The sequence below is a fragment of the Medicago sativa genome, chromosome 8, assembly GCF_051527215.1.
Source record: "Medicago sativa cultivar Bolivia chromosome 8, Bolivia_mono, whole genome shotgun sequence".
Taxonomy (NCBI): Eukaryota; Viridiplantae; Streptophyta; class Magnoliopsida; order Fabales; family Fabaceae; genus Medicago; species Medicago sativa.
This window is the reverse complement of record NC_140756.1, coordinates 14,146,802-14,161,195: the sequence shown is the minus strand read 5'-3', so window position 1 is coordinate 14,161,195 and position 14,394 is coordinate 14,146,802. Positions and strand designations below refer to the sequence as shown.

The following is a 14,394-nucleotide window of genomic DNA, read 5'->3' as shown; positions in this document are numbered from 1 at the left end:
TGGTACTTGTATCATCCAATAATTTTCAACACAATAAAAACCAAATCCAATAATCTATCAATGAAATAATACTACACAACTATATCATTCCTAATACTTTTAACCACTTTTATCAATATGATTATTTTTCTAATTACGTCATAATATTATATCTTAATATCATTCCTAATACTTTTAACCACTTTTATCAATATGATTATTTTTCTAATTACGTCATAATATTATATCTTAATCTTAATCTTAATCCTTTATTATAAAAGCTAGAGTTGTTTGGCTACAATGTTTGCCCTAATTCACCATATTTTGCCCTAATGCCTAGCATTTTTCCCTCCTAAACAAGTATTAATTGCTACTTTAATCTCACCGTTCAAACTCTATTTTCACATTTGATCACACCCATTGATTCAAACTCTAAAAATGTTTCCTCATATAACTTCGTTAATGCAATTAAAGACGTATTAAATGCTAATCAATTCATTCAACAATCCCCTACACTAATTGTTAATCAAAAAAATCATAAACATCCATTAAAATGAACTTATATCAATTGGTCACGAAAAATAAAAGCTAGACTTGCTTGGCAACCATGTTTGCCCTAATTCACCCTATCCTTCCTTTATTATAAAAGCTAGACTTGCTTGGCTATCATGTTTGCCCTAATCCTCCCTACTTTGCCCTAATTCCCTAGCTTTTTTCCCTCCTAAACATGTACTAATTGCTCGAGTAATCTCATCCGTTCAAGCACTTGATCACATCTGTTTATTCAAACTTGAAAAAAGTTCTCTCACTTCGTTAATGCAATTGAATACGTATTAAAGCCTAATCAAGTCGGTCAACATTCCCCTACACTAATTGCTAATCAGAAATAACTAATTCCCCTACACTAATTGCTAATCAGAAATAACATAAACATCCTTTAGAAAGTGGCAATTGAAAATGTTTCACGCATACATTTTTTACTGTTTCACGCATACACTAATTCCTATCACATTATTCTACTGACATTTCAATGTTTCACGCATGCATTTTTTACACTATAATGTGCTATCCGATATAGAGTGATAGGAAGATATGCGTTTCCAGGTGAAATTTCCCTCGAATTTTACCACTAAAGTATGCACTAATCACTCTACCAATTACTACCTATTAAAAACAATTATGACCTACTTATTTCAAATATTAACACATATTAAGGTTGATTCGATTTTGAATATTAATTATTATGTACTGTTAATGGCAATTAAGAACGTAGTTAATGACTTGAAAACGTCGTTAATGATAATTAAAAACTTTTAAGTCGCATATTTTTGTATAGGAATTACTTTTAATTGCTTTTATGCATTATGCACAAATCACTCTACCAATTACTACCTATTAAAAGCAATTAACTACGTACTTATTTCAAAAATTAACACGTATCAAGGTTGATTCGATTTTGAATAGTAATTATTACGTACTAGGCAATTAAAAACGTAGTTAATGGCTTGAAAACGTCGTTAATGACAATTAAAAACTTGAAAGTCGCATATTTTAGTATAGGAATTACTTTTAATTGCTTTTATGCATTATCCACTAACCACCCTACCAATTACTACCTATTAAAAGCAATTATGACGTACTTATTTCAAAAAATAACACGTATCAAGGTTGATTCGATTTTGAATAGTAATTATGACGTAGTGTTAATGGCAATCAAGAACATAGTTAATGGCAATTAAAAACTTTTGAATAGTAATTATATCCAATAGAAGACTATGATTAATCACATTTGAAACTAACGAAGAGAATTGTCAATTATATATTTAAATACCACTTAGTTGTGCTAATACAACCATTCTCGACTTTAAGCAAATTTAAGCAAATATAACTCTTTCTTCCACTTGCTAATATGGCAAACATTTTCACCCCCATTTCAGCTGTGACAGGAGGAAAGAAGGATTTGAAGTTGATTGTCCGTGTGGCCCATGTATGGCTGATCCGTGATAAGGAAAATCCAGACGATATCATCTTCATGAACATGATATTGGTTGATGAGAAGGTATATTATATAAATCGATTGTATAAATAAATGATCCTTTTTTCAAGTTGCCACTACGATAACATATAATATGGTTTATGTTAATGACATGTTATTTTTTGTTTAGCGAGGATGGATCCATGCCACTGTTCATAAGTTCCTGGTGCCAACGATTCAAGGAATGGTTGAAGAAGGAGGAACATATAAGCTAGAGAATGTCATGGTAGGATTTAATGAGGGGAATTACAAACTCTTGCCACACAAGCACAAACTTAACATGTGGGCAAGAGTCAAGGGCAATCACTATTTCAGAGAAGACAATTTCCAATATCTGTTTCATTTGCCATGACAATCAATAAGAGTCAAGGGCAATCACTCAAAAATGTTGGTATTTATTTGCCGAGTCCTGTATTCTCGCATGGTCAGTTGTACGTTGCAATTTTCAGAGTCACTTCAAAACAAAGTTTGAAAATAATAATCGTTGATGGAGATGGAGAGAGCACTGATACGACCTCAAATGTTGTTTATCACGAAGTCTTTCGTAATTTATCTTGATGGTTAATGTTCAAACCTTTTTGTTATGTATGCTACCATTTCATTTTGTTATGCATGATATAAAACTTCTATCGGCTGTGTATGGTTACATTATTTTCTTTGATTCGATTAACTTCTACGTGGTAGGACCCGTGCGAAAGCACGGGTCAATGGTCTCAATGGTCTAGTATATATAAATGTTAAACAGTGTTGCAAGCAACCCTGATTAACCCTAATCCCGCCCTTTTTTTAGGGTTCTGAAAAATATTTATGAAAAAAATCCCTCCAGAGATTCGAACCCATGTCATGTTGGATACTTCAAAGCATTTTAACCATCAAGCCATTTGCTGATTTTGTGATAGCATTTGGTTTCCACTACATGATATCCAATATTAAACTCCCTTTTCAAAAAACCAATTAATTCCTTTTCTTTTTTTCCAAACAGTTTCGAACCCTTTTTTCTCCTTTCTCCTTCGCAATCTAAACCCAAAAGTCTGCGGTTTTCAACCATTTCTTCCTCATTTTTCCTACGACATATGTCTTGAAAAATAAAAATGTAGGTGACCTTATAGGCTTATATGGTTGAATCACTTGATATGTTTCTCATACTAACTTTATACAGTAACTTTTTTCCTTTGATGTGTATTTTAAACTATTTAATTAGCTCATTGTTTAAATTTTGCTCATTGTTTAGATTTTGTATGATGAGTTGCAACTTCGGTGCATTTTATTCATTGTAGTCTTTATTGAAATGTTATACATAATATATTTAAACATGTCGACAACTAATAATATAGTAAACCTGATTCTTATATATGAAAATCGAATCAAACCCGTGCATCGCACGGGTTAGGGTCTAGTTATAAAATAAATTTCAATCCAACTCATTACTTTCTAAATATTCCTTAATAATTTCTCTTATTTTCATCTGCCTTTAGCTAGTGTTCTGACTATCTTCTATTTGATTTACTCTCCCTAGATACCCAAACTGCCTGATCCTAGTTTCACCATCTTTTTCTACTATTGGTGTTTGATGATGCATCATATGATGTTTTAGATATATTTTTGAGTCATTTTAATAAGCATTTGAAGACAATTTAGAGAAATTTTAGATGAGTTGCTCATTCTTCGAGGGACATTTTGTTTTGTTTTGACTTAAGTCATTGTAATTATGTTTCTTCCTTAGTCAGACAACTGCATAGGTGTTTTGAGTCTTTTTATTAATAAATTATGTGATTCGGCAAAGTAAACCCCCCACCACCCACCCCCACGCCCAATTTATATTTTTCATTACTAGGTTAGTAAATTTTCGAGTCAAAAACAATAATCCATGTGAAGACGATGCACATTTCTAATATTGCCATTTCTAACTCTCGTAATATTGTCATTTCTAATCATTTCTCATCTATTCTTACCAAAAATCCAATCTAACATCCTCACATCCGCTACACTTATTTTATTCTCAAGTTGGTTCTTCATCGTCCAACATTTTGTTCCATACAACATTGTTGGTCTTACCGCTGGATGTTAAAAAATTTCTCTCCAACTTGAGCAATATGTTCATATCACATAAAACACATGATGCACTTCTCCATTTCAGTCACTCGGATTGAATTCGATAATTTACATATGCTTCTATTTCTCCGTCATTTTGTATTATGGAATTTAAACTGTTTAATTTGTTGTATTATATAATCTCCAACTTTCAACTTTAAGGTAGAACTATATTACACCTTTTGCTGAAATTACATCTCATATATATTTATACTTTGTCTTGCTTCTACTCAGACGAAAGTCATATGATTCTAAGTTTTTTCTTCAACCTCCCATTTAATTCTCCATCAACTCTTCAAACAAGACTACATCATCTGCAAAAATGCTACATCTTAATGCTAGCTCATTAATGTATTCCACAAGTACATTCATAACTAACATAAAAAGATACGGGTTTAAGGTTGATCCTTGATGCAATTGCATCGTTATGGATAAATTGTCAACTCAAACCTTGTTCGAAGAGTTTGAAAGTTATTTTGACGGCTCTAACCTTAACAAAGGTTGGACCTACTTTGAATAGCCACCATGGTCAAGTCTTTCATACACCATTCCTTTTGCATACACACATAGTTGTTTATGCATGGTGGGTGAGTGACATGCCAAGCAACGGAATGCCACAAGTATGTAGTGATATCGTATATACACTAATGTTGACAGAAGGAATCCACCTGTTCGTGTATAATAGATAGATTATTGAGTAAATACTCAACTTAGTCCCTAAATTTTAACGCGTCGGCCAACTTAGTCCCTCAATTATACGAAATTTCTAATTAGTCCCTGAATTTGTAAATTGTCAATCAATTTCGTCCTTCTGTCCAAACGGAGGGTTAACGGGCTGACGTGGCCGTTAACCTCTCACATGTCATACGCCACGTAGGCAGGGACTAATTTGGCCGAAAATAACAAACATTTTGAAGGACTAAATTGATTGATTTGCATAAATTTTTTTGGCTTCTTCCCAAGCAGCTCTTTTCTTCCCCAACGTATCTGTCTTCCCCAATTGTATAAAATTGGAACCCTAATTAAACAATATGCAATCTACATTCTAATTAAATGGGAATATGGGAAAAAACTGTTATTAAAGTCGAACTTCATCTTCAAGCTCCAACTTTAATGGTGATGAAAAGAGGTTGAAGATGATTCAGAAATGTAACCTTCAAATACATCCCTAAGTAATATTAAAAACCATCAAATAAGTCCCTGAATTTTTTAATCATATATCAAACAGATCCTTGAAATTACATAACACACAAATTGAAACTGAAATATTATATAGGCAAAAGGCATAGGTCATAAGTCATAAGTCTGAGAAATTACATAGGCAAAAGCAACCCAATTTTGAGGCATTATGCTGGTAGATTATCCTTTCAAGTGACTCATGTTAATATGACTGATAGCTTCATTGTTGATCTGGAAAAACATTCATGCTCATGCAATTTCTGGGAATTAGTTGGAATACCATGCCGGCATGCAGTCTCGGCAATTCATAAAAAGGTTGACGACCCTGTCAACTATGTGCAAAGGTATTACCATAAAGATACTTATAAGAAATGATATGAAGAAGGAATCACACCTATCAATGGGCAAAATAAATGTAAAATTGTGCAAAACTGCGCAGAATTATGCATAAAAATGTGCAGAAATTGTATGCAAAACTGCGCAGAATTATGTGTAAAAATGTGCAGATTTTGATGATTATCTACGTGCAGAATTTGTATGTAAATGGTGCAAAATTCGTGTGTAAAACTGCGCAGAATTTGTGTGTAAAACTATGCAGAACTATGTGCAAAACTGTGCAAAATTGTGTTACATTATCTGATATGGCTCATGTAAAATATTTTCTTATGCATTATTGTGTTCATATTATTTCAGGGGAGACCTAAAGGATTAAAAAATATCAATTCTAAAGGCATAACACAGGTAAAAAAGGCCAAGACAGTGCCTAATCCTGCTGCCAATGAAACTCCTCAAGCTATGTCCAAGTTTAATGGTGATGAAAAGAGGTTGAAGATGATTCAGAAATGTAACCTTCAAATACATCCCTACTTAATATTAAAAACCATCAAATAAGTCCCTGAATTTTTTAATCATATATCAAATAGATCCTTGAAATTACATAACACACAAATTTACTGCTAGTAGTAGTTCACACATACATCACTCATGACATGATACACCTAGAAAGAGATAGAAAAAGGAAAGGTAGCGCAGACGTATCACGTAGTAGCAAGTAAAGCAAAGCATATGCATTAACATAACTAGTTTTGATTTGACTTTGAAAAAGTCATTCATCCAACTCATTCATATTCATTCATCACTCAACACACAACACAACAACACTACCCAACCAACACAACTCATTTTCTATCCTCAACCAAACATACTTAACCTCAATTAATCGTTTGATTATTGCTTAATGGCTTTAGAGTTGCAAGCTTTGAATTCTTCTCCAACAGGAGCTACTAACGAAAAAATCATGCTCTCACAAAGCAACACCAATGAAAAAATCAACATCTCTGAATCTCATCACCAAATCGAATCATCATCTTCACAGCAACAAGAACCGTTGCAGTCGCCGCCATCACCAGTGAAGTTGAACCACAAGTGCAGTGTTTGCGACAGAGCTTTTCCATCTTATCAAGCACTTGGTGGTCACAAAGCCAGCCACCATAAATCTTCATCAGAAGCACCAACATTTTCCTCTTCATTACCAACGTCAGAATCGCCGGAGATGATGATGATTTTGGAGGGGTGAGAATGGAGAAATTTTTAGCGGGAAGGAGAAGGTTCAAGGATGTGTTTGATGGTTCTGACTGAAATGTGAAGAAGGAGGAATATGTAATGCAGGGGCAAAATGGGAAAAGCAAGAAAAAAATAAACTGAAAAGTGAAAAATGAACTTTTTCCAAATCAATCAAATTAGTCCGAGAACACGTGGCTTCCTTCTTGCCACGCGTACAAGACAACACAGCATGCAGGGCGACATGTCAGCATGGCTAACAGAGCACTTTGACGGAGGGACCTTTTTGATCGACGTTTGACAAATTCAGGGACTAATTAGAAATTTCGTATAATTGAGGGACTAAGTTGGCCGACGCGTGAAAATTCAGGGACTAATTTGATGGTTTACTCATAGATTATTATGCATTAGAAGACGGGAAAATAGGGCAGTTCAGACGTTAAATCAAATCAGTTACTCTTTTTTTTATTTTATTTTTTTATGAATCAGTTACTCTGTTGGTACTACTTTTTATTGTTTTTCATATTTTTAAATAAAGTATGAAAATAATTCTTTTATAGTGCAAACTGAATTTTTGTTATATGCATAAAGAGTAGGCACCAAATCACGTCAAATATAGACCGCTCAATATAGTTTTTGATCAGCTATTTGACAATATGTCAATTGACTTTAGATTTGTGAAAAAATTTACATAGATGATTTACATGATATAAATTTACAATCTAACAGTCGAATTTATATATATATATATATATATATATATATATAGATATATATTGAGTAAAACGATATTGAACAATATAACATTACATCAGTTAAAATTTGCATGGACTCCAACAAATCATGTTACGTCAGAGTGTGTTACTAGAATTATGCAAAAATTACGTATATAAAATCAAATTTAATTATTTTAAAAATAAATCTCATCCAATTCAATTTTTTCAGCTTGGATTTCATAGGTTTTTTGTTTTGATTATTGAATATAATGTTTCATTTATATTATTTTTAGGAGAATATATTTTTGAGGTTAAATATGTTTTTTTTTTCATATCAAATAATGATATTTGGTATTAGTAATTACTAGTAATTGTTTTGAAGGGGTAGAAGATTGCAAGTCATTATTAAAAATAATTGGAATCCAAGAAATCGTCACTCTAAGAGGAGTAGGTGGTTTCACACCCACTGTCAAGTCTATATTATCATTGTAGTACTTCCCCACTCCACCAAACCATATGAAAACAGTAACATCTATGGTGTTTAATTTTGAAACAAATCATTTTTATTAGATTGCAAAGTGCTTTTCTTAGCCAATAATTACACAGTTGCATGCCAATTTCCCTTAACTAATTAATTTCTTAATGTTTAATTTCATCAATTGCGGTTAAGGGCATCACATGGACCACACTAAAACGCCACTCCCTACAAAGACACTCTTCACCTATGACACTTTAGAGCATAGCATAGCATAGCCTTTTCTTTTCCTACAATCCAACACTTTGAAAGTTCATAGTTTTATTCCATTAAAAGATTAGTTAATTAAGGGTATTCAACTTAATTAGCATATCAAACTGTTATGATTTAGTGGTCCAACAGATTCTAATTTTATAATATTTTATTAAAAGGGTTTCATTTTCTAAATTGAATGATGCTTTAATTTGTACTAATTTAATTATATAAAAATATACTAATTTAATTTGAAGAATAAAGCAAGAGATATATTAGGTTTTTTTTGGTACAAGAAATTTATTAGTTTTTGTAAGGAATAATAAAAGGGAAAGAATGTTTTATACAAAAAAAAAAAGCAGAGAGAGAGTGAGAGAGAATGTCATAATGGTTGATTGCAAAAATTAAAAAACATAATAGAGACAATTTAACAAAGTGAAAAGTAAATGACAATTTTGGACTTTGAATCGAACGTTATTGTTTTGCTTTTTCACTTACCTTTATTAGATTCGAGATAATGTGGGAATCCCTATATAAAGCTGTTTTTTTTTACCCCTCATAGTATGAGATATATAGCCTTTTGTCTTAGAAACTAAAGATCAAACAATTTGAGACATTTAAAGTGAAAAGATTAAGTTTCTCCTTAACTCTATTTCATCAAAGAGGATGAGACATAACATAATGAGAAAGAAAAAAAGTTAGGGCAAAACATGAATGAAACAAAAGAAAAACATAGTCAAAGGGTTTAATATATATTGAACTGATTTGGGAATGAAGGTTATATCATGAGTAATATTCAGCATATTGTTTGAGACAAAACTTATATAGTTATACGCATTTTTCTTAAATATTATTCATGTTGTTCTTAATAATTATTATGATATTTGAAATGAATAACAACACGACAAACACACAAAAAAATGAACTTAATTTTTGTTGTACTTGTACAAGACTCTCAAATAATTCAAGGACAAGCTCTTGGGTTGAAGCCAACCAATTTGACATCAAGAATTTAGAGAATCCATGAAGAGATATTTTGTCCACATCTTTGGAGACCATGCTATACATCTCAACTTTTTTTCCATTAACCCCATCATTTGACCTCTTTTTGGCTGCCTCTATAGTCTCTACCAAGTACTATAATTTTACTAAAAATTTAATTTGAGAAATTAAGTTGTGAGACTATCAAGTAAAATCATTTTTTAACATTCTAAGGAATAAAACAAAAAAGGAATCTCATTAGATTAACATAGCTACTTTTTGACTATTGCTCCCACGCATATGTGATGCATTAGGAAGATAGTGTTAATTTCAAGCAAAAGAGGCCCCATCACATATGAGAAAGCAAAAACCCTCTTTTCTCTTGCCAATTGCCATGAACAAGTATAGAAATTCTGCCTTTGCTTTCAACTTCATCTTCTTCTTCACACTCTTTAATTGCTTTTCTATCTTTTCCCATTTCACATACAAAATCATCATTAAATGGTACAAACTTGTACTTATCTTTAAATTTCACACAGATTAAAATCTCATATGATTAGGGTTTTCTTACAGCTCATAGTTCAAAGGTATTAGATCTAAATTCAATCCATAATATTTTAAAATTAAGTTAAATTGAAACCGTTCAATCTTAACCTAACGACTCTGATTTTAAACTTAAAAAATTATATTAAAAAGCAAACTCAAGATCGAAATCGTCCAATCTTAATCCCAACAACTGTAAATTACTGACTGTGTGAATATGTAAAATTTCTAGGACAAAAGATTTGTATTTCTCACCATCTCTTCTTTAGTGATTTTGCATGAGGCACACTCCAAGTCCAACCATAAAAGAAAATATAATACCATGAATAGTACTATAAAAACAAAAACAACAACAATAAATAGAGAAATCATGAAGAGTACTAAAATCACCATATAATACAATTGAAAAAGAAAAGGTAGTTAGATTATAAAAACTAATAAAACAACAACATCAAATTAAAAAAAGAAGAAAAAAAAGATGTAAACCCCCATCTTATTATCAGATGTAAACCCCCACACCATTAAATTCTCTAAAATTAAAATTAAACCCCATATTTTCTCAAAATTACATAATGAAACCATTTCCAATAACTCTATTGGGATTGAAATGAGTAGTTTCATACACAGGTAATTCTTCTCTATACCTTTCAATCCCAATTACTGATAAATTATCCAATTCAAACAAATCAGAACTAGCACAACTAGCTCCATCATCATCTTCATCTTCATCATCTTCAAATTGCATATTAAAATCAACTTCATTTTTTTTCTGATAATTCTTCAACAAGTCTCTAGCTAACTCTTCAACCCTTAAACTCTCTTGCATCACATGCAACCTTAATTCTTCACTACTACTCTTTCCATCATAGATTGAAGAACCCTTTTCACCTTCATGCAAATTCTTGTGTCCACATGGCCTACAATCTTCATCAACAATAACACTAACAGGACAAAACCTCACTGATCTTTTAGCACCTGATCTTGATGAAGGAGTTTTACTCAAACAAGATCTTGAAAAAGAAGACACTGATGAACATGTTGAAGCTTGTGCTGATTTTGCTTCCAAAACAGAATTTGTAGTAGTTTTTGTAGCTGTTGATGATGGTATTTTTGATTTTTTGGTATTTCCACTAGAATTGAAAAGTGAATTCAAAAAGCTAGCAATTTTTGCACCAGGTGAAATAGGTTGCTTTGTTTTCTTCAAATCACCATACAAAATTCTCAAAGCTTTGGACTTTGTTTTACCTAAACCATTCTCATTTTTTGGTTTTTGAGTTTGAACAGAATGGTTATGGTTATGGTTATAGTTATGGTTTCTACTATAACCATATTGAAATGAATCAATGTTTGGTTTTTCAGAAACACTTGTTCTAATTGGTTTTGGTTTTTGTAAACCATAGAATGATTCTGAATCAGATGATGAAAAACCACCAGCTGAACTTGATTCTGAAGAAGATGAACTTGAATGCATGGAGAGTGTGTTTGAATTGCTTCTTGTTGTTCTTGTTTCGAATTCTGTTAAAGAGTTTCTTCCATTCACAACTTTCTCATTCCAATTCTCCACCTTTCTTGCTTTTCTGAAGTTTGGTTTTTCAGCTTCAACACTTTTCATCTTCCTCATAGTTGTTGATGTTGTTTCTCTATAGAACATGAGTTTCTCTTCTTTTTCCTCTGTTTTATGATGTCCTTCGTCGATCGATCGATAAATTACATCTAATAGAGATGAAGAGAATGAAGGGTTTTCTCTTTGATGTTGTTTTCTATGATCTCTTGAAGGTTTACTCCATTTCTCCATTGTGAAATCTCTTTTTATATGAAAAAAGAAGCTATGAAGATGAAAGAGAATAAAGGAGAGAAAAGAAAAACAGAGGAAACAGAGAAAAAACAGAGGAAACAGAGGATTATGAATTGTATCAATTGCTTGGACTATGTTGTCTGCTTCAAATAGTACAAAAAAAGCTTTAAGAGAGTGTGAGATAGGGTTTGTAAGAGAAAGAGAGAAAGTGGAAATTATGAAGAGAATGAAATGATTTTGAGACAGTAATGAAAGCCAAATTCCACGCCTAAGAGAAGAAGAGAAAACAATGGATGATTAGAGAGAGAGAGAGAGAGAGAGAGTTTTGGAGAGTGGTTTCTTTTGGATGTTTTTATAAGGGTTGGGAGAGGGTTATGGAAGTTAAGTTGGCCAGGCTGTCAATAATGATGTGGAATTTTGATTATATTAAAAACTATGAAGCACGGACACCGGACACGACACATACATTGACACGTCGACACCACTAATAATTTGAGAATATCACATAATTTAGTGTAATTATATGTGTCGGTGTCAGACACAACATGTGTTCGACACCGAGACACGCCTAATACAAGGAGTGTATGTGCTTCATAATATAAAAATAAAATAAAAATTAATTAATAGTTTGATTATTCTATTCACCTTCTTATAAAATTTTCCTTCATCCCATGAATTGACATTAGATCCTTACTTTCTCTTTATATAAGAAAAGAAAGAAAATTGTATTGTTTTGTAGGACCATGCAAAGTAGGTTTTGATCCTAACACCACATACCTTATTTTGCTCTTGGTTTATAGATATGTATTGATCTTGCAAACAAGATTCCTCTTCTGCTTTATTAACATTTTTTATATCTCTATCTTAAGGAAAAAAAAATTGATGATACTATCTAACCTAATTTGAATTTGAATGTATATTGCATGATGTTTATGATATACAACTTAAGTTTTGTGTATCCATATACAAATGTCGAAAGGACAAAACACTTCAAATAGTCCGTCTCACGATAAGACACTTGATTGTGTTGTAGAAGGGATGGAGCATGGTTTTGGCGATGACACAAGACACAAAGTGGTAGAGGTAGACAAATACATTCCAATAGTGGTTGCGTCGGAGGTGCCAAAATAGCATTGTATCGACAATAACCAAGCATTTGTGTACAGTACACAAAATTTAAGTCGTGTAACATAAACGCCGTTTGGTGATTGATATATGTATAAACAAGGGAGGATTAGTAGAGTTTAACTTCACCATTAAATCGTTGATTCGTTACTACTATATTATCTTCTCGGAATTCTTCTTTTTCGTATAGATTCTCTCCACTAGAAATAATCTCATTCAAAACAATAACGAATATCACATATAGACATCTTTCTTAGTTGGAATTTGGATTTTGGTATGTTACACTTACACAGTGGGATTTTAACCCCTTCTTGGTACTTTGTCTCATTCTTTAATTTATGGCTTTTGTGGTTAAAGGAAAGAGTGTTTACCTTTGGATTGGAAATGTGAATGAGAACTATGAACATGAGAAGCACTTCCCTAAAAAAGTATACTCAGGTATTACTATACTCAACTGTATTGTGAATTTATGAGACATTGCAATTATGCTACTATTTGTTACAGTCAATTAATGCGGCTACAGAACTAAAATTTGGGCTTTAAGGACACTTATTTTTCTGGATTCTAAATGCCCGTGCTACCTTCAACTTAATGCTGTTCAACTTTAGTCTATTTTAATCAATCATCTGCATAGCTACTATGGCCTATGAGCTACCAAAGAGACATGCCTAACTTTTTTTTACAATTTTATTAGTAGTAATTTATTGCTTCAATTAACCATATGCATCCCATAGCTCATAACATCTTCAACATAAAATATTTCTTTAGAAAAAATGCTTTAACACTATTACTAGTCTAATGTTAGGTCATGAGGGATCCAAAGATCATCGCATTAGATTTTGAACAATAAAAAAAATGAGTTAAACATCACATTTTGACTCAAAACCTTGAGACATTAAGTTTATGAATCATTTCGTTTATAATGTTTTCAACATCAAGTTTTTCATCCAATGTAAGACATTTTTTTACTCATAATTGATATACAAACATCTAATAAAAAAAATTAGAACATTTGTTTACCATTAAAGATAAGATTCTTCTAGATGTTGTTATATTTTTAAAATATACCGATTATTATTAATATTATCAATTTATCTTAAATATGAAAATTAAACACTTAATATTGAATAGGGAGAAAGGGAGTAGTAAATATTAAAATACTTATCACATTATCATTTTTCTTGTTTTATTCTTTTAGGAGGAGGAGAAAATTCTAATAAAGAAATGGGGTCACTTGAAATAATGAGGGTTTGGTTCCAAGGCCTTAACTAACATAGCATAAATTATAAAAGTAAGATTAGTAGTAATCTCACCATTGCTCTTGTCATTTATAGAAGACACACTAAATTGACAGTGCAAAAGAAATAGGAACACACTAATGCTTGTTCACTTGCATCAATGGTCAAATGTGTACGTGTCTTCATCTTTGTGTGTCTATGTTTGTGGGGTCTATAGTGATGCAATGGGAAGAAAGAGAGAGTGACTCTATAGAATTAGTGGGAGCATTGTGTGCTTATTTCCACAATCATTGCTCTCGTGGCTCTCCTAAACTTTATGAAGGGAGAGTGATTGAAACAAATTTGAAACTAAAAGAAATCTATTAGAGATTTTATTAACACTAAAGAAGGATTATACCCAAAGTGTTAGGCCCTGTTGAAGGATT

At 31.9% G+C, this 14,394-nt stretch overlaps 1 protein-coding gene and 1 long non-coding RNA gene across 2 annotated transcripts; one reads left to right on the top strand and one right to left on the bottom strand.

The window, feature by feature from the left end:
* The first annotated feature begins 5,508 nt into the window (after window positions 1-5,508).
* LOC146897177 (uncharacterized) lies at window positions 5,509-6,175 on the top strand. Its single transcript, XR_015021735.1, has 2 exons — window positions 5,509-5,628; window positions 5,978-6,175. It is a non-coding gene; the product is annotated as an uncharacterized LOC146897177 (long non-coding RNA).
* Window positions 6,176-10,189: 4,014 nt separating this feature from the next.
* On the bottom strand, window positions 10,190-11,933 carry LOC146897176 (protein BIG GRAIN 1-like B). The gene has a single exon (XM_085733395.1). The coding sequence runs from the start codon at window positions 11,604-11,606 to the stop codon at window positions 10,377-10,379; it is 1,230 nt and encodes a 409-aa protein (XP_085589521.1). The 5' UTR covers window positions 11,607-11,933; the 3' UTR covers window positions 10,190-10,376.
* Window positions 11,934-14,394: the final 2,461 nt, after the last annotated feature.

Bases quoted from the DNA above. Each gene is read 5' to 3' on its own strand.
- LOC146897176 (XM_085733395.1), bottom strand. From the start codon at position 11,606: ATGGAGAAATGGAGTAAACCTTCAAGAGATCATAGAAAACAACATCAA.